This window comes from Camponotus floridanus, unplaced genomic scaffold (assembly GCF_003227725.1).
Source record: "Camponotus floridanus strain SB8 unplaced genomic scaffold, Cflo_v7.5 scaffold1, whole genome shotgun sequence".
NCBI lineage: Eukaryota > Metazoa > Arthropoda > Insecta > Hymenoptera > Formicidae > Camponotus > Camponotus floridanus.
In genome coordinates, this window is record NW_020229214.1 from 5,805,472 (window position 1) to 5,830,026 (window position 24,555).

At 32.4% G+C, this 24,555-nt stretch overlaps 1 protein-coding gene across 2 annotated transcripts; it reads left to right on the top strand.

The window, feature by feature from the left end:
• Positions 1 to 83: 83 nt before the first annotated feature.
• On the top strand, positions 84 to 24,222 carry LOC105254726. Of its 2 annotated transcripts, none has more exons than XM_011263593.2 (8): positions 84 to 123; positions 1,106 to 1,290; positions 4,581 to 4,754; positions 7,887 to 8,018; positions 19,182 to 19,284; positions 19,366 to 19,552; positions 22,929 to 23,010; positions 23,761 to 24,222. In XM_011263593.2, exons 3-8 carry the CDS (start codon positions 4,602 to 4,604, stop codon positions 23,905 to 23,907), a joined length of 804 nt encoding a protein of 267 aa, XP_011261895.1. In that variant the 5' UTR covers positions 84 to 123; positions 1,106 to 1,290; positions 4,581 to 4,601; the 3' UTR covers positions 23,908 to 24,222. The 2 variants fall into 2 exon arrangements, with proteins under 2 accessions (XP_011261895.1, XP_025262476.1); XM_025406691.1 differs by lacking the exons at positions 84 to 123; positions 1,106 to 1,290 and adding exons at positions 1,318 to 1,548; positions 14,090 to 14,182.
• Positions 24,223 to 24,555: the final 333 nt, after the last annotated feature.

The window sequence follows — 24,555 nt, forward strand, 5'->3', positions numbered from 1 at the left end:
TTTTATTTTTCTCGCGTTTGCATGATTGAAATATTTACGTGGCGCAGTTGGTAGCTCTGCGATTCAATTATTAATGTATGCAGCCGGAAATTTATTGTTCTTTTTCGTTCCATACGCGAATCGGTAAGCATTATTTTATATTTAGTCCTCTTATAATATATATTTTAATCATGTCAAGATAAAATTGTGTGTATATAAAAATAAAATTACTTTAGTTTACCTATACATAATTTTATAACAAATTTCTGACAATACAACGCGACTTATTAATATCGTTCGACTTAGTAATATTGTTCAGAGGTTAAATAAAAGTTGATAGAATCGGAAAGATACGCGCGCGCATTTGATACAATAACATATTTACGTTTTGTATATTGATGAATCAATAGTCCACTAAACTGTCGGTACGAAAAAGCATATCAATGATTTGTAGTCAATAGATCTTGATAACTATCTTGCTCGTGTAGAATTTTGTAGATCGCTTGGAATATAAAAATATAAAAAATAGCTTGTCCATAGCAGAGCAATTTTTTATCTTTTCAATATAACATTTTATTTTTATAAGTCATGAAATTTTTTCTTTTTTTGGACTATAATTTAAATGAATAATTATTATCTTAATAATTTATTATTTGAATAATAAATGTACACATGTGCTCAAATAAGTTGCATTTATATATACTGATTCAAGGATTTTTAATTTTTTAAATATTTTATAACTGACTTTTCTGGAGGTATATATATTGCTGATGTGATAAATGCAAGATCAGATAATCCGCTATTCGTTGGAATTTTCATACTATGTTATTTTCGAGTAACGAGATCGATAATGTTATCTCGAGTCATTCATGTAAATATATTACATAATTTGTCTAGAATATCACTACGTTTGATATAAATTCTCAAAATCAGCAAAATACAATATTTCGTAAAAATAGGAATAGAAAAAAAATTTATTTTTAATCAAAGTTTAACCAAAATTTATCAATATATTCATAATTAATTCTGCGCTAAATTTATAAAACGCATTCAAATGTAAAAATGTCCTGGACAATTCAGGCAAGCACATTGTTTATCTATCCTACAACAATCTCGATGATTACAGCTTCGCAACTTCCCTTTACGCATCGAACAACACTTCCGGTAATCCACGAGCATCGCGTCGATTGTTCGGGGGCAATCTGGCGGCTATTACGTTCCTGATTGAAGGTCGGAAGTCGAAGGTTGAAAGGCATATAACGGTATAGATAATACCCGCATACATATACATCACACACACAGGTCATACAGGTACGTGGCTGTTCGTAGCCCGAAAATCGTGCGCCGGTATGTCAGCGAACGCCGGGACGTCGGCGACTACCGCAACCCCCGTGAAACCCCCGACGAAGGCACGGAGGCTTCACGAGGGTCGGCAGTCGCGTGCTCCAGCCGCCGAAGAAGAGAAGCACTGTAGGAACGTAATCGCGGCTCGCGCAAAGTATTTATCAGCTCGCACGATAGCTCTGCATCGTCCTGTCGCGATGACGGCACGCGAGAAATCCTAACGTCGTGAGTACATATACGAGCTTACGAGGTAGACGCACGTGCAAGTACAGAGTACGTCTCTATTTTAGCCGGCTTCAGTTTTACGATGGCAGGACGACGGCATGCCGATCGACCGGTACCACTATAAAAACGAATCGATTCTTTCACGCCGCATTACGGTTCGATTGTTGGTCAGTTTCGCTCGTTATTGACCGTAAGACAAGGTATTGATCGGCTTCTTCGTCGAGTGACACGCATCATATGTATATCGAATCCCGGTTGGCAGCGAAACAAAATCTCTCTCTCTCACGATCCGTCTCTTCCAATTTCGTCTCTTGCGAGCCGATATAAAATTTATACTCGATCGCTACGTGACATTTGGTGACGAATGCTCTCGAATCTCCATTTTGCTTGCCCGATTAAATTTTATTATTGCGCAGCTTGCCGAGTTTAAATTGAATAACAGGACATTTTATTTGAGAAAAAGAACATATTTTGATGCCAATAATGCATACGACCTGAAAAGCCGTTTTATATATCATTTTAGCATTTTCCTTATAGTTCACTTGGTATCTTGCATTTTTTTATCATGTACTTTTTCGCAAGGATACCTATAAACGGAATAGCAAAAAATACACAGCTACAATTATATTTAATTAAATATATATTTAATTAAATATAATGTAGCGATATTGTGTGTGTGTGTGTGTGTGTGTTTTGTAGCAGTGAAGAAAAAAAATGAAATCTAAGTATAGTGTTCTATAAATAAAAACTAGATCAATTTTAAAATAAAAAAGTTGCAATTGTATTAAATTGTATTTAATTAAATACCATTGCAGCTTTTTTATTTTAAAATTTGATCTAGTTTTTATTTATAGAACACAATACTTAGATTTCACTTTTTTTTCTTCACTGCTACAAAATAATATCGCTACATTATAAAAAATAGAAGTCTAAAAACAAAAGGCTGATAAATAATAAAACAAGTCAAAAGGTCGCAAGATCGCTCGTGTGAATCAAGACATTGAATTAACTAGGCATTAACCAGGACACAATACAGAGATTGTGCTGTATTGTCGGTATAATAGTGCTATTTGCAAAGAGAAACAATCCATGTTTTCTCTAAAAATCCTGTAACTTTTTTTTTGTATGGCAATCTCGAATGCAACCAATGGTACTCAGAGGTTCGCATGTACAAGTCGGCTTTACGGTCAATTGTACCACTGAGTGCATTTTCGCTTATTTATGAGTCACGGGAAGTGTTGTAGCGCATCGCGCTTGTGTACGTGAATTTATAGATCACGATCTAAATGCACGGATTACAAAACAAAGCTTTATTATTCTGTTCTACAGTCTAGTAGTCCGTAATACGAGTCTTCCACCCCGATAGATCATTGAAGGTATTAAATTTGGACTATATAATAACATAGTCCAAGTTGAATTTAGCCTGTACATCGTCTACAAATTTTTAAATTTATCTCTCTATTTATATTGATATTTTATTTTAATAATGCAAACTTTTTATTTTATTTAAAATTAATTCCTCTATAGATTTTATAACAGTCTTCTCTCTCTCTCTCTTTCTCTTTATAAATTAATTCATTTATAAAAGCTCTAAAATAAAATTTCTTTTTAATTTATTAATGTTAAATGTTAATACGATTGTAGCTTCAGTAATTATGTAATGGCAAAATGCATCTCTTTTCGAAATATATTGCTTTAATAACATGATGACTTTTATTGATAATTTTTCAATATTGAAATAAACTTTTCGTACAAATCATGCATAAATTTTCCAATAGCAAATCGAGATTGCTCTTTTTTATTATTATTTGTACGACAGTTTAGAAACAAATAATTGCTAATTCAACAATCTAAATTATTAATTATAAATTGGTTCGTTTAATAAAAACATGAATATTATAAGTCACACAGTAAATTTTGCGACTTTTGACATTTTGATAATTTTATTTTTACGTACGTTTTGTTGTATAATTTATATATTCAATTCTAATTAAAATATAATTATACGATCTAAACACTCATTCGGCATATTAAATAATTTGACATTCTACAGTTGAAAAATAGTACCTCATTTAAGAAATGCAAGCAAAATAAGGAAATACGTTTTATGGTTATTACGGTTAGATATCAATCTGATGTGCACGATGAAGCAATAAAATATACAATAAAAGTTATATAACGGTTGTATTCGTGTGACAGATAAAAGTGATTTATCAAACGCGATCTGAATATAAAGTTCAGTGAATGTTATTTATAACAGTCGAATTCAATAAGCTTGTGTTTTCAATTGCATATTCTGCATCTTCTTTTTTACTCTTTTCCCTTTAAATAATAAAAGTTTTAATATATATATATATATATATATATATATATATATTAAATCTTGTGTTTTTTTAATATTCTTTTTTATTCATCAATATGCCGAAAAATTATACTATATATATATATATATATATATATATATAGTATAATTTTGCAGCATATACGTGAATAAAAAAGAATATTTAAAAAACACAAGATTTAATACAACTCATAATTTAAATCTCGGTATTCTAATCTGTTATTAAATTTATTTCTTGCTTCTTTCTATGATTATATTTATGTGCCGCTTTGCAACAAAATACATGAAATTAAATCATAAGTTCAGGATAAACGGACAAAGCACGAGGCAGACAAAACGGAGTTGGAGGTGAGTTCGCGATTTGTTTCTATATCGGGAAACGATATATAAAACCGAATGTCTCGCGATTACAACATCGGTGTCCCAGCATTGGCACTTCTATTACATCGTCGACTACGTGCAACGACGGCGTGTCTCTCGAGAGAGAAGAGCAATATCCTGTTAAATCGATAACGAATGATGACAGAACCCACGTGCTGCGGCATGCGACTTGTACCAAGTCGCTGTCGTCCTTATTTTAGCATTCGATATTCAAAGCTGACATGTTTTTAAGGAGTTCGCGTCGAATCGCTATTGTGATCGTACACAGCCACGTCTTTGTTCCATTCTTCTTTTTCTTTTCTCCCGTCAGGCTGGTGGGCACGGTACGTAAATGGCGCAGGAAATTCCTGAGACGACGTACGAGCCGGAAGTCGAAGAGGACGCGAGGAGAAAGCGCGAACGCCGGGTCGTTCAGGAGGGTACGGCGTTGTGGAGGCGACGGAAGGAGGAGCTGCAACGTCAAAAGCATCGTGAACAACGTGAGGTATGTGTCATAAATGGGCGTTCTCTGACTTGGTCACATTGCTGCCGTTTATGTCACTTGCCCTAGAGGCAACCGTACCTTAACATCATTGTCTCGCACTTGCTATTGTTACCGATTGGATAAAGGTCAACCGTGAGAGAGATACGACCCCAATGCGTATTCGCTGAACCGGAACGTCAATTAAGGTAAGGATACCCAGATTTTGAAAATGATTCTTTTACTGGAAAAGCTGAATTATTCAAATTTAATGTTACATTTGATCCCGGAAAGGTTCGTTAAACCCAGAATTTTATTTTTACATCTCAAAGCTTTTATTTCCGATATCAAACGCAATAATAATAAACGACAATTGTAGTTCAGGTATATTTAATTAAAGGCTGGAAACCACACTTTCAAGTGTTGTCAAAAGTAAATAAATGTATATAATGTAGTCAATAATACTTAATAGAAAAGATTACTTTAAAATGATATTTTTAAATGAAAGAGAACATTGAATCATGATAGAATACAGATGATCTTCATGTTTATCCCTGTTATAGAGGTGTTTTGAAGATAGCGCTTTCATTCGACTACGTGACTGACCTAGTTGTGCTTATTTCAGTGTTTTACGCGGCGTGTCGTTGAATTTAGAACGAGAAAACGTGCAAGCAAACAGTAATAAAGCTACGAGTATCCCATTAAAGTGGATTTGCATAATCTCCTGCCTAACTACCCTAAGAAACAAGCCGCAAAAGATAACCCAATAATCTATCACGGTCTCTATCGTTGCGCTTTACATAAACTTCACGCTCTCATCTCCTTGTGCTCGTTATAAACTTGTTATAACAAACATTGTACAATCCGTTAAGATGTGTATTGAGGTCGCGTTTTGATAGAGATTTCTAGAAGTGATTGTGAATATAAATGGTTAATGAAAATAAGATTGACGTTTATCTCGAATTGTTACAAAAATATCTGTACAAACATCGCTAAAATGATTTGAATTGTGCAAATTTTTTTTCATATCATCTCAATGTTAGCCTTGTTAGAGTTCTTTAACAAACACGGAAAACAAATTTTTAAAAATTGTTTTTATAATTTTCTTTTTTAACATAGCTTCACGCCAATTTTATTCGGCATTTAAAATTTCCCTATCCAATCTTCGTTCTCTATTTTACTTTGATATTGACGCAACATAACGATGATGCGCAATCATCACCGCCGGCTGTGGTCCTAAATATTTGCAGAACGCACGCTCGTTACATTCATTATCGTCCTTTGTGAAAATAACAATTCGCATGGAATGTAATGTAAAAATATACAAGATTCAATTCGGCGTAACGCACGTTACACACATGTATTTTATTCACCGCCCCTCAATCACTCAAAATACACGTCGAAATTATGCCGATGAAAATCCCGGCGTAATTATTGCTTCGGTGATTATTTCGTATCGCGTTAATATACACACATCGACCGCATTTAAATTGTATTTACTGCATGTGGATAGGGAGATTTACTGGCGTTACCGGCATGCTAATAATGACAGGCGTGGGATTATTCGCGGTCCTATCCTCTCTTATTACACGGGAATCTGGTGTAGTCGCGGTCTGCTGCAAGTGCATGCGGTCGAATGTAAGTGCGTTAGCAATGTTATCAAGGAGGACCGATATGTTCAGAGCTAATCCCATCTCTACCCGCAGAGTTCACGCTATATAACCACACCAATGCAAGCTTTAAACATTCCCTAATTAGGAAAAGGAGTAAGTTATTTTTTTTAAGAACCATTTGTAGAATGTTATTATATATTAGATCTTGTTAAATATTTCGGACAAAGTCGTACTTTTCTTAATTCCTTTTTATACAGGGTGAATCATAATGGTTGTAACAACCTTTTACCATTAGAAATCAATTATCGACTGCAACTGTAATCAATCGAATAATTCATAGATGACAGCTGCTTGGATCGACCGTGTCTGCAGTAACGTACAAGCGAGTTAAATACTGTGAATCAAATAATATACATATTCTATGCATACTTTTCTAATATATTTAACTCTTTTATGTACATATTTTTCTTTCTACACGGTTTTTTTCTAATAACGCGATTTCTTATTATTGTGAAATGTATCTGCCACATAAAAAGAGATATCTTTTGCATTCGTGTATTTTTTAATACGATTTTTTTTAAATAATGGTATTTTAATACATAGAATTTGACGGCGATTTTTTCCATTCTTACACAAATCATTTTAACGTGTAAAAAGAGTTGGATTGGTAAACGATACAAAAGTATTCTTTTTTTATAAAAAAAAAATGCGTAATTCTACTTTCTACAAGAAATATTCTGCTGTAGATATTAAGAATGTAAAAGTTATAACTTAGAAAATTAATAATAAGCAGAATAATTCTTGTAGAAAGCAGAATTACGCATTTTTTTAATAAAAAAAGAATACTTTTGTATCTTTACCAATCCAACTCTTTTTACGCGTTAAAATGATTTGTGTAAGAATGAAAAAAATCGCCGTCAAATTCTATGTATTAAAAAGTCATTATTTAAAAAAAAATCGTATTAAAAAATACACGAATGCAAAAGATATCTCTTTTTATGTGGCAGATACGTTTCACAATAATAAGAAATCGCGTTATTAGAAAAAAACCGTGTAGAAAGAAAAATATGTACATAAAAAAGTTAAATATATTAGAAAAGTATGCATAGAATATGTATATTATTTAATTCACAGTATTTAACACGCTTGTACGTTACTGCAGACACGGTCGATCCAAGCAGCTATCATCTATGAATCATTCAATTGATTACAGTTGCAGTCGGTAATTGATCTCTAATGGTAAAAGGTTGTTACAACCATTATGATTCACCCTGTATATACAAGTTACGCAATGACCCTGTGTATGAAGTTTCTGAAAATTTTAGTCGAAACTTAAGTGAAAAGAAAAAAAATTATTAGTCGAAACTTAAGTGAAAAGGAATTTGACATTTTATTACGATATTGTTTCTCAGCGATGAAAACTTTAAAAAAAGAATTGGAATCATATGACTCACATGAGAGGGACGGCAGTCTGGATCAGCTGCGGCTGATGTAGCTCAACTTATACGCAACGACTTTATATCCTTAATTTTTTTTCTTGCAGTTGCAGAAAATTCTGGCCAGTTACTCGCCGTGGGGTAAACCAGGTGGCGGCGCGCCCTGCGCGGCGACTTTAAGGAAGAAAAACGTACCTCTGGAGCCGCCTGAGCTGCCGAGATGTCACAGTTACGGTCAGGTAAAACCACTCGGGACAGACTGTTGCGTCTGCAGCCGTTCATTTTTTTTCCCATCTAAACTATCGGCGCATCTTGCTGCGAAAACTTTACCCCATAAAAAGTCCGACCCGGCCGTAAGCGACGATCGCATGCACGTTAGTGAAAACTTTCAGGTTTATTGCTTACGCACGTCGCGCTGATGCATGCGAAAACGGCGTTACACGTGTGGTAAGATTTGTTGCCGCGTTTTTAATGCTTTGGCTCTATGCATCAGTTTCTGAGTCGACAATTTCCTGGAAGTAAAATGGGAGTTAAATAGTTTGAGAGAACTCAGAATTTTAGCTGGTCGTGTCGCGCAAGCGAACAGATCTATTTGTCTTCATGGATCTTTTCAATATACGAATTAAAATAAGAGAGAGAAAAGGATAGAGATTATACTATAATTTTATAATGCAAAATTTTTTTGATATCTAATTAATTAAATCCTCGTCGTGGAAAAAAACTTTAAATAAATGAATCTATTTTCTGTAGAAAAATTATTATAAAAATTACATGCGATCAGAGGAAGACTATGTATCTTTAATTACAATGCTCCTCGGTTGCGAAGCATAGTCGAGGTTACGTACAAATCGAGTTATTAAATCCGTGCACGTGTATAAACATGTGTGACCATGTACGAAAGCATACAAGCACTAGGAAATAATATCACGCAACACTGTGTACCGCACAAAATTTTCAAGCACAGGTGCTTGTGATACAACATTGCGTTGGAATACATATTAGAATATTCTCTATCTGACATTAGCTTTAGAGAGTAGCTACAGTTTTAAGTAGCAGCATTTTCACTTTATCCGATTAATTTCCGTCATAAATATATTAATAATTTTTTATTCTTCTCTTTCCTTTTTATTAAAAGTTAATATTTATATTAATTTTTATTAATAACAAATATATATTGCATATATGATGCGAGGCAAATATATTGATCGACACATTATCATTTTAGTAATATTATTAAAAGGTATAAATTTTGTCAGTTTCTAAACTTTTAATTCATTAAAATATAAAGTTCAGTGATTCTTTTAGACATTTTACCAATATTTCAATAATAATTATTTAAATTGAATTTTCCATTTTGAAAATTATTTAGCTACGCATCTGTAAATGATTTAGTAAATATTTGCTGAATCTCGAAGCTCTTTTAAAGCATAATTATAATTCATCTGTATTATTATATATCTCGAATGTAAGTAACGATTATTATTGCAACATTTTCTAAAAGCACGGCGAGATTTTCTATCAACTCGATATTTTCAGTGTTCATATCCATCATCGGAATAAAAGCTTAATACAATTACACTCAGAATGATTATTCTTAATGCATCAAATGATGAATTTTGTGCAAATTATGTTATAAATTTATTTATTCTCTTAACTGGAGACAAATGATAATACATTTTCTAAAATTAAACGTTACATACTTACTAATATATAATATTAGCTTAAAAGATATTAATATTTGCTTAAAAGATTCCAGTGAATTTTAAATATTTTGCTAAATATTTTTACATGTTTACAATTTGATATTTTTATATTGCAAATTTTTTCAGCGTGTTCAAATTGATATCCTTTTTTGCTTTCATTGTTTAAAGTTATATAATATTTATACATGTTTGATACAGTAATTACAAAGAGAAATAAATTCAGACATTCATAATAAAGTTATTATTATAACTAAAACAACCCATTATAAATTAAAACAACCCAAATTGCAAAATGAATTTCTTTATAAATTGAATGAATCTCGTTTTAGTTTTGATGTGAAATACAGATTGGAATTTTTATTTTGACAAAGAGATAGAATTACGAGAGATGTAATTTTTGTTTCAAATTAAAAAATTTTTGTAATTTTCCCAATTTAGATTTTAATTTAGCGAACAACAATTCAAAAAGTGCGAATTAACTGCCGTTTTTTGTTTTAAATAAACATAAAGATGACCGAATAATGAGAATAAAAACAAGAAAAATTCGTGATAAAACGATACACTATTTTTAAGATAGTAGTAGTAGTTTAGTTAGTGTAGTTAGCAGTGTAGTTTATTTTGTTTTAAAGAAACGGCGAATCGTACAATCAGTTCGAAATATTAAGGAAAAAAATCTTATTTTATACAGTGTTATCTTAATGCTTAAGAAAATTATTATAAAGTATAAAAGAGAAAGAGATCTCACACATACACACACACATATACACACACAGAATCATTATGTTAGGTCGATAACCATTATCAGCCATTTTTTCAATGTATATATGTGTGATAATTTGATTTTTGCTTATTGCGAATTAGTTTTAAAATTATCATATTTTAACAATTGTCGCAATTTTTCTGATATTTATCAATTGTTCTCAATAGATTCATAAAATCATTTCTAATCGCTATATAAAATATTTTTTTCGTTCTTACATTAGAAAGAATTTAAAAAATTTTTTATAATGAAACTGTTCGCTATGAATAAAAAGTGCAGTTATATATCCTGTAATTATATTCAAACTATTTTTAAACTCATATCTTAAAAGGTAACAACACTCATTTACGTATTACGTTCGTATATTACATAGATGGACAATATAGATATAGATAGAATTAATCTCTGACAGAACAAAGCAAAAATGGAATTTCATGGAATTCACCTCGCTTGTTGTTTTGATTAAACGAGCTTCGTATTTCCATGCAAATTTCCATACCTTTTCTTTACCGCGACATGAATGTACGACCGTATACAATTTTTTTGCTTGGTATATACATTTATCAAAGGATGAAAGACATTTATATTTCCTTGATTTCTTAAGCATATGTTAAATAAGAACAAGCACACAAGTACACAAAATATATTTTCATACTTTTCTAATAAATTTAATTGTCTTGTATATGTAATATTTTCTCGATCTCTCCTAAGTTTAGAGATTTGGAAAATTATTAGTAGATAATACAATTTGCATTTACATTTGCATATACATGCATGCATGTGTAAACTTACTTGTCACCAATTTTAAAAATTGTCGTTATATTTAAAACTGAATCACGAATTGAGTTGAATTATTATTATTGAGATATTTTTGTTTTGACAGACAATGAAATGCACTTTTGTTATTCATAAGGATTTACTGCAATGGTTTCAATTTTGAAATTACTTTAAACGACCCATAATTCAAGACAGAAATTCTAATAATAATCTTATACGTCATACAATACAGAAAACATTTGACAAAGTAAGACATACACACATATAAAAATACGTATAAAAATACATATCAGAATACATACTCATATAAAGTCGTTCGTTTATATTTTCGTTTTCTTATTAATCATGGATCACCTAAAGTGAATTTAAGTGAGCGCATTAATATTCCAATGCACATATCTCGAGACATTCTTCTCGACGGATAAAAGCAAGAAAATTTGCTTCATTTTAAAAATATAATTGGAAATAGAAGGCGGCAGTCTCTATCGTCTGTTAGTTTTGCTTTTCTAGAACTCGCCTTAAACGTTTTCTTCCACGTAACTGAAGAGAGCTTTCGCTTGCCTGTGTATGCATCGCCAATTAGATCTACATCTTTATACGCTTACGATCATTATAACCGTATAATATCGTTAGTATGCAAATTTATCGCTACAAGATGCATACTTCCATAAAATTTCATACAAAGGCAAATTACTTACATACGACAACTCCTGATTCTCGACACAATCCACCTCGTAGACACGTTGCTTTGAGAATAGGATAATGGCTCCGGAAGTCACCTGTATTATTCCTTTGAATATTGCAAAAGCGGCACGTATGGGGTTTTCGACATCTACGTCGGAGAAATGCATGAAGAAGCGAAGAACGCCCGATGTTAAGTCGACATTAAAGATCTAAGTTGGATCGAGAAATGGCGATAAAGATTCCGACAAGATTTACTTTATATAGTTGAGGATTAAATTTACTTCCTTTGTCTATATTCTAAATAGAGCTATAATCTGAAAGATGACAGTTGAATGATAATTCAATTTAATTAATTTGAATTGCAATTAAAAGAGTCATCACGGGAGTGTCTGTAAAAAAATTGCAAAAGATTTATAATAAATAGAAATAAATTTATATATATATATATATATATATATATATATATATATATAATAGAAGGATCGCATATATATTTATTTATATGGGGTTTAATAGAGTCCGGATAATTTAATTATAGATGCGCTTGCGATCATATTTTCTGAATTTTTCGAAAAATTATAGATTAATTTACAAAATTTACAATTAATGCATACATTTACATTGATTAGCGTACTGATGAAAAATTAACTAGGACTGCAAGTCCGCATAATCGATAGCGATTTACGCGATTTTCATCCGCAAGCGGACCTATAATTTTGTCGTTCTTGACGCGTGTCAGACCAAAGTGACGATATCGCTGCCAGAAGTTTCCATTAATATCTCATCTTTGACCTCGTACACACGATACCTTTCCGATACCACAGACACGAAGTTTGTATTGCAATGTCATCGCGTGAACACGCGATGATGCGTGTAATACTTAGCATGTCTTGTTTTATACACATACATTGGAACCACCTTGGAGACTGTTAATCCATAAGATGTGTCAAAAATTATTATCTCGAATGTGATATTGTTATTTTAAATATCTTTCATAAATTTAATTAAGATATTATTTCTTTGGCATTTCATAAATTAATGTAGGAAAAATAACTTTTTTTTAAATCTAAATAAATTCTTAGTTTTTAATGGCTCTTGATTTAATTAATAAAGGTACTTTAATTAAATTTTTTTATATACTCTACAAATAATCCATAAGCTTTTTTAAGCTTTTTAGTCTAAAAAAATTATAAAATATTTGGAAAGGATAATTACAGAAAGGATTTACAGAAAAGGATACACGACGATTCTTTTATTGGGAATCAATGTTATATTCAAATGAGTTAAGCTTTATTGTTGGACACGGTATCGACTCGTCATGCCAGCAAATACGAGAAATCTCGTAATGGACTTTCCTTGTATGTTGGACACGAGGCATTTTTCTCATGGCAATAATTTCGAGAAAGCGGCTGTGCCGCCGGGGCCGAACACGTCGTATCCGTTCGAACTCTCGAGACGTATAGTCGATTTCTCCAATCACGTAGAACTAGAAACGTTACTTCCACAAAGTCGATTCTCCTATAGCGCCTACAGATCCGCCGCCGCGAAATTTTTGACGCTTTATATAGTTGGGAACGGAACCGTTTTAACGATGTCATCCAGCATCGTGTACAAAAATGCATTTAAATGACAAATTAAAATGCAAGTTTTTTAATGTTATTATAGATAGAAGATAGATTTGAATATTTTTCTTTTTCAATAGATTGTCAAAATACGTTTATCGAGAGATGAAATTTAATCCGCGTTTTATAATATTATAGCAAACATTAATTATATATTATATATTAAGTATAAAATTGATTATGATAATAAATTATATATTAAGTATAGAATTGGTTAATTTGATTTTTAAAATTAATTATATATTAGGTATAAAATTGATTAATTTAACACTATTAACATATGCTGTAGTCCGTATCGGAAACGTAATTTGAAACAGATAATTCGAGAAGACGCAAATTTACGAAATATTTATTCGCATTATTATTTTATCCGAATTGACCGGGCGGAGAGAAAATCAATCTTATGCTCGTTTCAAAATTAGTTCGCGAGATTGGCGCAATAGCTACCATGTGTACAAACGTGCAAACACACCGTGTGCTGCCGCTTTTCGTCGCGGTGTAATTTTCAAGATTACGTGCCGGAGATGTAGAAATTAGACTACACCGCTAATCGGATGCATATGAGATTCCAACGCGAAATTCCACGAGCGTCTTAGAATCCCTGTTGAATCCCGCGTATGATGACAGCGCAGGGATACGGTATAAGGGATAAGCGAGCGCGAGTGGGCACGTGTTCGGATACGACGCGACGAGCCCGCGTTATACGTAGATCAAGGAAACAAGCCCTGGAAACTGCTTAATATGCGACGACGCCGTGTGCTTAGCTGGTGCATCCTACGCCGTGGGGACGTCCTGGTCCTGGCGGAGCTCCTTGGAGGGATCCCAAGTTACTGGGCGCGCGCTTCCTCGAATCTATGGTACGCATATCTATCTAGCCGCGTTAATCGTATACACGAAGATACTTAGATAGCGGGTGTCTCGTGTTGCGCATCCGCTAATTACAGAAAGGGAATCCTTAATCATCGGTGATGGGGGGGGGGAGAGGGGGAGAGCTTCTCAAAGCGACTGGTTCTTTGTGCACGCGATACTTCAGAAACTGCTTGCTAGGAGTGTCATCAAGTCAGTTTAATTATACAGCAACGGCGCGAAACATTAATTTAAGCTATCGAAAAATCAATTCGTACTCCTTTTGAATGAACTCCTTTTCCAATCTTGCAGTCGACAAAAGAATACTGTAGCTAAAAATATTTTCTGTATTTTTTATAGTATAAGAAAGGATAAAAGGATATGTAAGCGCGTTATATTGTGAAAATATTTTAGTTTTTCGAATCGATTATCATCGTGATTATAATATATAATTATTCTTTGCGATTACATTTATATATGTTATATATTAATAAGATTTCATTGCATTCGTCTTCTAATTGGATTAATAAGATCTATTAATTCCGTGAAAATTTCATGTCAGGTACATGCGATAATGTGGCGTGACAGGGATACATTTCAATGTTAATAGTACATTATATTGCGATGTATGTTAGCAATGTATAATTCAGCACATCATTAGCGCATCGTCGTGCAACGTGCTGAACATATTCATGATGCTTCAAATATTATTAAATTAATCATTATTTGTATTAACTTTCTATCGACAAAATTGCTTTATAAAGAACTGGTTCATTTATTCGTAAAAATTATGTTAATAAATGCGATAATTAATATAGGGATAAAACATAAAAGCAACATGTCATGATTAACCTGACTGTAAAGTTTGGCGAATAAGAAGAGAAGAGTATCCACATACAATGATATTTGAGAAAATTAATATCATAAAGACAAAATACTAATAATCACCACATTGTGTATATATTACTTTTTTTTAGCGTAATTGAGGGAGTGCAAGACTGTAGTCTCATGTCTTTTTTGATAAAATTTTCGAGACAAGATAGAGGAGAGATGGGTGTACTTTGTTCCGTAAGAATATTATTAAATTCATCATTATGTATTAACTTTCTATCGACAAAATTGCTTTATAAAGAACTGGTTCATTTATTCGTAAAATTATGTTAATAAATGCGATAATTAATGTAGGGATGAAACATAAGAGCAACATGTCATGATTAATCTGATTAAGTTTGACGAATGAAGAGAGAAAAGTATCCACACGTATACAATGATATTTGAGACAATATTAATATCGTAAAAACAAAATACTAATAATCATCATGTTGCATATATATTTCTTTTTTTAGCATAATTAATTGATATTAATTGATTTTTAGCATAATTAATTTATTTAATTGAGGGTGTGCGAGACTATAAGTCTCATGTCTTTTTTGATAAAATTTTCGAGACGAGAAAGAGGAAAGATGGGTGTACTTTGTTGTAGTTCCGTGAGAACTGATTCCTACGTAATTGCACGTTTAAGCAACTAGCTTGTGCTGAGAAACCAATTGGAACGATAACGAAATTACATTGTCACAGCGAATGGGAGTAGTCTCGCGTCAGCCTCTGTACTGGCAACTTTGCATCAAAACTTTCCACCGCTCTACTCGAGTAACCCTGTTAGATTGACGAACATTGGTCCCGAGGGATCGCAAACTATAGACATCGTGGTAATTGAAGGGTTCACTGCAAAAGAAAAAGAGACAGAGTTAGAGAGAAATAAGTCTATTTTGGTACACTTTTCAAAGAAGTTAATCTAAAAAAATCTCTTTATTATGTTAAACAGGCAAATTTAAATCACCTATCTCAGTTTCCAATAGATATAATATATATTTGCACAATTATATTTGGAACAAGTGCATTTTGAGACGATATCATATCATAGATTGAAATGCTATTTGAATGCTATTTCCATTACCAAAGTTTAATTAGATTGAATTATTTTTTTGCGAGAAGTTTCTGTATTAATATAAAAAATATTTTAATCTCTCGAATTGAGATCCTATTAAAGTTCATCTAAAAGTAGTCAAAAGAGAAGATTTTATCCATTTATTTGCAGAGCGTTGCAGCTTAATTCGTTAGCTTAAGTCTAAAATTACTTTTTCTTATGATTCTAAAATTATTCATGTCATGACGCACATTTGCCTGAAAAGAATAATTATTTCAATTGTCGGTCGCAGTCACGTACATCGGATATTTATCATGTCAAATTTATATAATCGTATATATTTTTTTATGATTATACGAAAAAAAAAACCATTTATGGACTAAAAATTTAGTGCTGTTGCAGAAAATTCTTTAATAATTTTTCTCATTCGTGATCTATTTTCATTGCTGGGTCATGTCGGCAAATGATTTTACTTGCGACAGGAAAATTATTGATTCTTTATGTCGTAAAAAATAAAAAAGTATCAATCGAATGGGCAAACTGAATAATGGGAGAAAGGTGATATGAGGCACGAAAACTATGAACGAGTGCGCGATATAAATTTATGTGAGAGAACAAAGCGGCGCGATACTCGTTGTTCGATATATGCTCTCGTTAAAACGGAAAAGTTATCTGCCTTCACGCTGAATTGCTGCACAATTAATCCAGAGGCGGAACGCGCAGGTAAATCGCGGTAGGTAATTTTTTTTGCCCGCTGTAATTTAACCACGTAAAGAGATATCGCGGAGGAAGATACGTAAAATGAAGGGAGATGCGCTTTTGCGCTAAGAAATTAAATTGTGTCCAAATCTCTCGCGGGGAGATGTGCCGCCGAATCGCGCAGTTGATGGAATTTTTTGCACGCATGTGGCGGTAAATGCAATAAATTGGCCGACGGGGAAGAGTCACGTATTTATTTATATATCGCATGACGGATGCAGCTACGTGAAGCTCGGCATGGATGAAGAGGAACAAGTTTTACGCCGGTATAAAATTCATGGGAGATTATTCTACCGTTTCGCGCTCCTCGGCTTCTATTTTCTAAAGAGCACCGAGTAGAAACGTTACGCTGTATCTTTCAATTATTTGACAGACCGCACATGATATTTCGGAATATCAGTACTGGTTCTAATCACTGATGTAACGTTAATTATTTCCTCGAATAATTATAATATAAACAGCATTTCTGATATGTGGAAGCTTTTGGAATTACCAGTCGGTTTTGGGCATCGACAATTCCGCTTGAATATAAATTTATCAATGTGATTGGCATTTGATATCGCATATAATTCTCGCAATCATTTGTCGAAATGTTACCAATGTCGTTCGTGATATTATCGATGAATTTCAATCTCATGTAAGTTTAATTAACTATCTTAGCGCGCGTGATGACGTGTGAAACGGAAATTATGATCGCGCCCGACATAACATAAGATCGAGTAAGTTAATCGAAACTGCGCCGGGATAAACTGCACGCCGAAATTGATATACAATTTCGAGGATCTTTGTAGGAAACTATTTGGCGCCAAGCAGCCAAATACTCCCACTGCATATAATATACACGCATAAATCTAAAGTTTCCTCGCTCATAGGACTCTAGCGGGTGATTTGCAGAAATCGTTACAAGTTTTTGCAATAATGATGTTGCATAGTCAAAGTTGTGTAATTCGTGGAAATTGTGCAAGCGCCGCGACGGGACGCAATCGATAACTGCAACGACTTTTCCAAGCGTGGATTTATTTCGCGAAGCGGAACATGATTGTGCTCCACTTGATGCGAAAGCGTGGCGTTATCAATTAAATGCAATCGGCTGTGCGATAATTCATTCGTTTCGCAAATATAAATCTGCCTTCGAAAGTGCACGATATACCAGAAGTCGGTCATTCATGGCGGGATAATTTTATCGTTTTAATGAAACTGTTTTTCTTTTTTTAGATGTTCTCCCTTTCGGCTCTCTCCGAGTTCCTGACGCGTTCTCTCTAGATATCTTCTCCAGAGGAGTATGCGACTCTTAACTTTTAATTAACTGCTTCTCCACACGTAACCGCGACGCGTTACCAGTTAATTGAACGATCCTCCGGGCGCCTTCCTAAGCGCACGACCGGAAAGTTTAAACTGAAATTTATTAGCGCATGCACTTCGACCAAGTTACCTTCTTATTACGCACAAGCTTCTTCACACGCTATGTTTATCCCGAGGGATTAAACAGGGTCAGGTCTCTACATTCGTACTTTTCTCTCGATGTCCGTTTATTTTCTTTTTCTGTCTCGTTGTCACGTATCTGTCCGCAGGTATGGATTTATGGCGGGCGAATTTATAGCATGATTCTTTTTTTTCTTATAATAAGCCGAGGGGTTTTATTGTAACTAGTCGGCTAACGAGATCGACATTGATGAATGCACGACTTGACTCACGTCGAATCAAACTGTTGGTATACTACTAATTACGAAGCACCGGATCTGTCGGCGAATAGATCTTTCGGTGTTTTCATTCGATTTTATATTTTTCCTGCGTATTTCTGCATCCCCTGTATTGTATTACGTTGAAACGGCATGCCAATTATATTTTGCCAAAAGTATTTTAAGATCGTAAAAGTTTTTATAGAGTATAAGTGGTTACCCCCAAAAGAGAGATTTTCGAAGAACAAAAATGAGTCTAGAAAGAAAAAAAGTTATCTCGAGTAAGAATAGAATAAAATTTTAAACCGCTATTTTGCCTCCCAAAAGATATTTAGAAAAAACTTGTTCGTGCCATATAATTTTATAAAATGCTATTAATGTTTTACTCATGCAAGAGATATTTAATATGCATATTAAATTTCACAAAATTTATTATATATAAAACAATATTTTATAATACTTTTAATTCAATAAAATGGAACATACACACAAATTTATCTGAATAATTGCCAAAGGATATAATCGTTAAAATATAGAAGGTAAATATTCAATTTGTTGAATATAATTAAACATAATCAACAATAAAAAAGAAAGAGAGAGAGAGAGAGAAAAACATTTAAAATTAGTAGCTTTAACTTGCTTCAGGGTTGGACGAGCAATTCGATAATCGACAGACTATACAAGAGGAACACGAACCCTCTGACTGTTGCGGACATGAATAAATTCTACGATGACAGGGCGACGCCAGGTAAGTAGTAGAGATTGCTACTTGCTTCTCTTCGGTGCTGATGCTAGAATCTCGTTTCCGGGTCGGTCTTTTGCTTGACAGGTATTGCATCGGAAACACAGCCGTTGCAAGACTCGAGGAATCTCTACAATGAAGAGGTTCAAATGTACGAGCTCACGGGCGGTGTCGAATTGGTACCTTTGTTAAGCAGCAGACGTTATCAATCGCATCCGCAGACCACACGCTACCTTGCTACGGATGCCACTCGTCCGGGATACATGATAGAATCGTAAGTACGAACATTTGCAACGATTGTTTGATTATTATTTAATAGCGTTTATTCAGAATAATTGATCGCTGATTGATGAGAGTAATATTTGCATAAAAATTCAGATTTTAATATCTTTGTATAGTCTCGCTTGAGATTCAAATACAATTATAGTATATTAATTATAGTATATTAATTAAAATTAAAAATGTACTATTTATATACGCTTTTATATTAATACATTCCTGTATAATATGTTACATAACATGCTTCAAGCGCGTTTATATCGAACAAACATGAAACTGTAAACGTTGAAGATGCATTGAGATGAGAATAATCGATAAATGGTACGGTGCAGATAAGTAGTTGTAATCACATACATTTACTCATTACTGTAATTTATATTAAAAGCACTTACTGTTGCCCCATAATTTCCTCCATGAAAACATGTTATTGATCACTCATTTAGCTGAAACAACTAAAGTATTTAATATTTCATGTCCCTTCAATATAAACGTGTTTATACTAGAATATTAAAACTGCAATTATATAATTTCCCTACATATTGTTGCAAACGCATATACATACACACAAACATATATTTTTTGTATATTATTATATGTATACTGATACATGTATATATATGTTGTTATAAATATATATATATTGTGTTATATTTTAAATATTATTATTTTAAATATTAATATTATCATATTTTTTATACATATACTATGTGTGGTCTAGATTTTCTATTTTATATCTCAAAATACACATATTTTTATGATTGTATAATATTTCTCCTGATATTTCTTTGTCGCTTTTCATTTACTCTCTTTTTTTAGATTCTTGACCTATTTATCTCCTTTTAATTTTGATAATTTAACATAAAAGTTTGACAGGTTTATATAAAAACATACAAAAAATATTTTCATAACTCATCTCTTGTTGATGTTTGATTATACTAGCGCTGCATATGTGCGTATGTGTGTGTGTTTGTTTGTGTGTATGTGTGTAATTAATTTTTCACTTGTATCTCACAAGTATGGTTAGCATGACGAAACACGACGGTAACTGTAGAATTGGTTAGTAGTGATACGACACTCGAGGGATGTAACTACATTACAGGTAATCAACCAATTGACCTGGATGCACTCGACCTCGACCATTTCACCTGTCCGTTCCTGTTCAATCTCACCCTCATTTTCCTCCCTTGTGCACTAACGTCGCTCTAAATATTCATCAGCGTAATTTTCCCTCGTCATCGTCATAAAAGAATATTTTTTTTTAACGAAGAATACATTTTCTTGTGAGAATGAAAAATATCCTTTTTAGAAAGATGCTTGATTGAGAAAGGACTCTTACATAAACCTTCTGCATAAATATAGTATTACAGGTCGACGTTTTACGAATATTCTTGTTGTAGAATTTATCATGAAAGAATCAAAATCAAAACCCTTTGTTGCTCAAAAAATTATATCATATTCATATATATATATATATATATATATATATATATATAATTTTTTAATTATGAAAAATTGGATTTTTGAATAAATCATAGTAAAAATTTTATTTATATGACTATATATTTAACTCTTTCTATTTTTTAATAAAATTCTTTGAAATTACCATTGCGTTTATATACATATATTACATCATTAAATTGCAATCATCATATAAAAACATTAAAATTTTGCCTCAACTGAAAAAATTAAATATTCATTATACATAGAAAAATGAGTATCTATCCATTTATATCTCAAAATACACATATTTATGATTGTATAATATTTCTCCTGATATTTCTTTGTCGCTTTTCATTTACTCTCTTTTTTTAGATTCTTGACCTATTTATCTCCTTTTAATTTTGACAATTTAACATAAATAATAATCTATCTATTTTCATACATCCAATGTAGCGCAGTTTTAATTTAGATACACGATATAATTAAATGCTATGATTTTAAATAATTACCCTTTTTTCTAAAAGTATTTTTGTTTAAAGCTTGTCATTAAGTTGACAAAATAATTGCTACAACTCTTCTTTGACTTTGCATTCGATAGCATAATATCGATTAATCGTTCGATAATTTCCTGCATATAAACGATCGCAACATTGGATGCGGACAGAAGCACCAATCTATCATGTAACGAGATACTTTGGTAACGTTTAATGGAATAGTGTATGAAAGTTGCGAAGGAGATGTCGTTGTTTATAACATAGTCGGTCAGCATCCAAACGCTGCACGATGCCTGGTGTAATTAATCACCTCGATTGCTGTGCAATAATAACCCACGGTGGAAAAAAACACTGCGATATTAGCTTGGAGTACATTATTCACCTTTCTTGCAATTTTATTTTAATTAATTTTTTTTTACGATGAAGAAGAACGTAGAATGCCCGAATAAATATTTAATTTAGTGAGGTACAAAGATCGATGTAGAGGGATTGATTGGTACGCTTTTTTCAAACGTGGAAAATTGCAGTTATTAGCACAGAATCGTTAAAGATTATTCAGAATGGCATCGAAAATATCGATAACTACTCGGAGAAAATATCGGATCTATTCGGGCGAAAAACTCTTTCTTTTACACTTTCTGCTAACGAGATAAACGAGAGACTTAATTTAGCATTTTTTTATTGAAATATACAGAGTCAAATATTTTATTCTCGTCGTTTTAATCATTTGCAATATTTACAGTTTACTTGATGAGGATATTTATGTCAAAATTATCTACTTATTTTATTTATATCGTTTCTAACACATTACTGGGGAATGAAATAAAAAATTAAATGAATTCTTCCAAAAAAAAAAAAAGAATGAATAAATGATACAAGCTATACAAGGTAATTAGTAAAAATAATAGAATTTAAACGGTGTTGCACATACATATATAAAAATATTTCTAAAAATATATAATTTTATGTAACTATTTATATGTGATTTTTATGGAATTGTTGCAAATTTTACACACTTTTTTTTTAACCATGAATTACAAAAGTGTTTCTAATTAACTAATAACTAATAAAGTTTCTAATAAACTAATATTTTTGTGTGTATATGCAAATAAACAAATTTAATATTAGAAATATTCGGTGTTCAATATTAAATTTGTTTATTCACATATATCCACAAATACATCCGTGAATTATTCACTTTGTTATTCTATCTTTTGCAATATTAAATAGTTTGCTTAAGAAAATACGATTCAATGGATCAAAATACTATGATTACATGGGAAAATAAAAATTTGCTCGTGTTATTCCTCTCGAATTTTTATTTTGCCATGTAATCATAGTATTTTGATGCATGTGGCTTCGTCATTTCCGCAGAGGCGTTACGTCTATCAAAGAAAGGATATGAAAGTTGACGAGAGCCCTCCCTTTCTTTTATAGGCTTCGCGCACTCAACGTCGCCAATCGAGAGCACATCGCGGATCTCGCCGAGCAGATACGACGTAAACGGGACAGGGCGCTGGTAAGTGCCGTATGATCGATGATGATTGCACAACGTCGAAACGCTAATTCAGAACAGGATTAATTGTGTCGATCTCTCGCCAATCTCGCCGAGCCGTCTGTTATTGAATCGAATTGGCTACGCGAGCGCGTACGAATGAAATGAAATCAAACGATCCATAAGGATCAAATTTACTAATTCCGAAGTGAACCAAAAATAAAAGCGAAACTAAATCGATCCAAAAGCTTTTTGCTCTTCTTCTAAATTGATCCTATTTCGCGGGAGAGATTCGTTATAGTGGCAGATAAAATATGCCAATCAATAAGAAGAGCGTAGAAGAAAACGGAAGATATACATGAAAAACGATTTCTTCAAATAACAATCAATTTATAAATATTTCAATAAACATTTAAGCAAATAAAATATATAGATTATGGAACGAAATAATATTGAAATAATAGTTTAAAAAGTCATGAAAAAGTAAAGGTTAAACTGAATAAATTATTATAATAAAAATAGTATTTATAATAAATCATCTTACTGTATATAAATACTTTTTAGTATATCAATTTTTCGTACGCGATATTTGAAATAGTTTATATATTTCTAGTTTATTAAAAAATTTCTCTGATTCACTAATTCGCTACAAAATAAGACATTATTCTTATCGTTCAATTATATTTGACTATTTTTGCACACATGGAATATTTTTCTTTCCCATTCAGTCTCATCTAATGTTACAAATCATTTCGCAGCTCGATCTCATTTCAGGAGGAACGGCGGATCGAACAAGAGGGTTGTCGCAGGCACTTCGATACTTGGAAAAGGCTATGGGGTAGACCGGGTCACGGTGCTCCCATAGATCACGCCCAACGGAACAATCTTTATAACATCCTCCATCGTTCGGCTATCTATTGAATTTTCTCGTAAAACGTTTTGCCTTCAGTGCAAAGCGGAGGAGCCCTCGTTGCTATAATGTTGCATTTTATTATACGAAACGAATAAGAAGATGGCTATTAGATATCGATGACGCGAACATAAGATTATAAGTCGTTTTCGCAAAGAATAGCTAAGTATAAATAGTTTTTCATTCTCTCTCAAACAAATAACATATGCATAATAACATTATTATCGTATTCAAGTCTCTTTTGAAGTCATCAAATCAATCAAATACTGTAACACATAATGCATTTAAAATATAAATGCATTTGCTTTATTAAACTCTTAACAAGATTTCAGCGAACATAAAATTATATTATTCCCGGAATAAGCCATTTATGGATGAGTGATGTCATAAAACATTGTGAATATTATATTCTTAAATTAAATGAAACGCATTACATACGCTTGAAAGTCAACTATAATTGGGAGTATTTGTCAAAATAATTAAAATCAATCAAAAATTAATCAAAATAATTAAAATCAAGTTACTAAAATACTGAATAAAATTAAATGATAAAGCGAACGATTCTTTTCATATGAGAATGGAGCGAAGAATTAGGATAAAAGTATGTCAGCATCAGCGTTCTTTGTTTCTCATGAACTGACTTGACATAAAAAAAATGA

Coding starts and splice junctions, on each gene's coding strand:
- LOC105254726 (XM_025406691.1), top strand. CDS start 4,602: ATGGCGCAGGAAATTCCTGAGACGACGTACGAGCCGGAAGTCGAAGAG. Junction 19,285..19,365: donor CGATGACAGGGCGACGCCAG/GTAAGTAGTAGA, acceptor TTTGCTTGACAG/GTATTGCATCGGAAACACAG. Junction 23,011..23,760: donor GTAAACGGGACAGGGCGCTG/GTAAGTGCCGTA, acceptor ATCTCATTTCAG/GAGGAACGGCGGATCGAACA.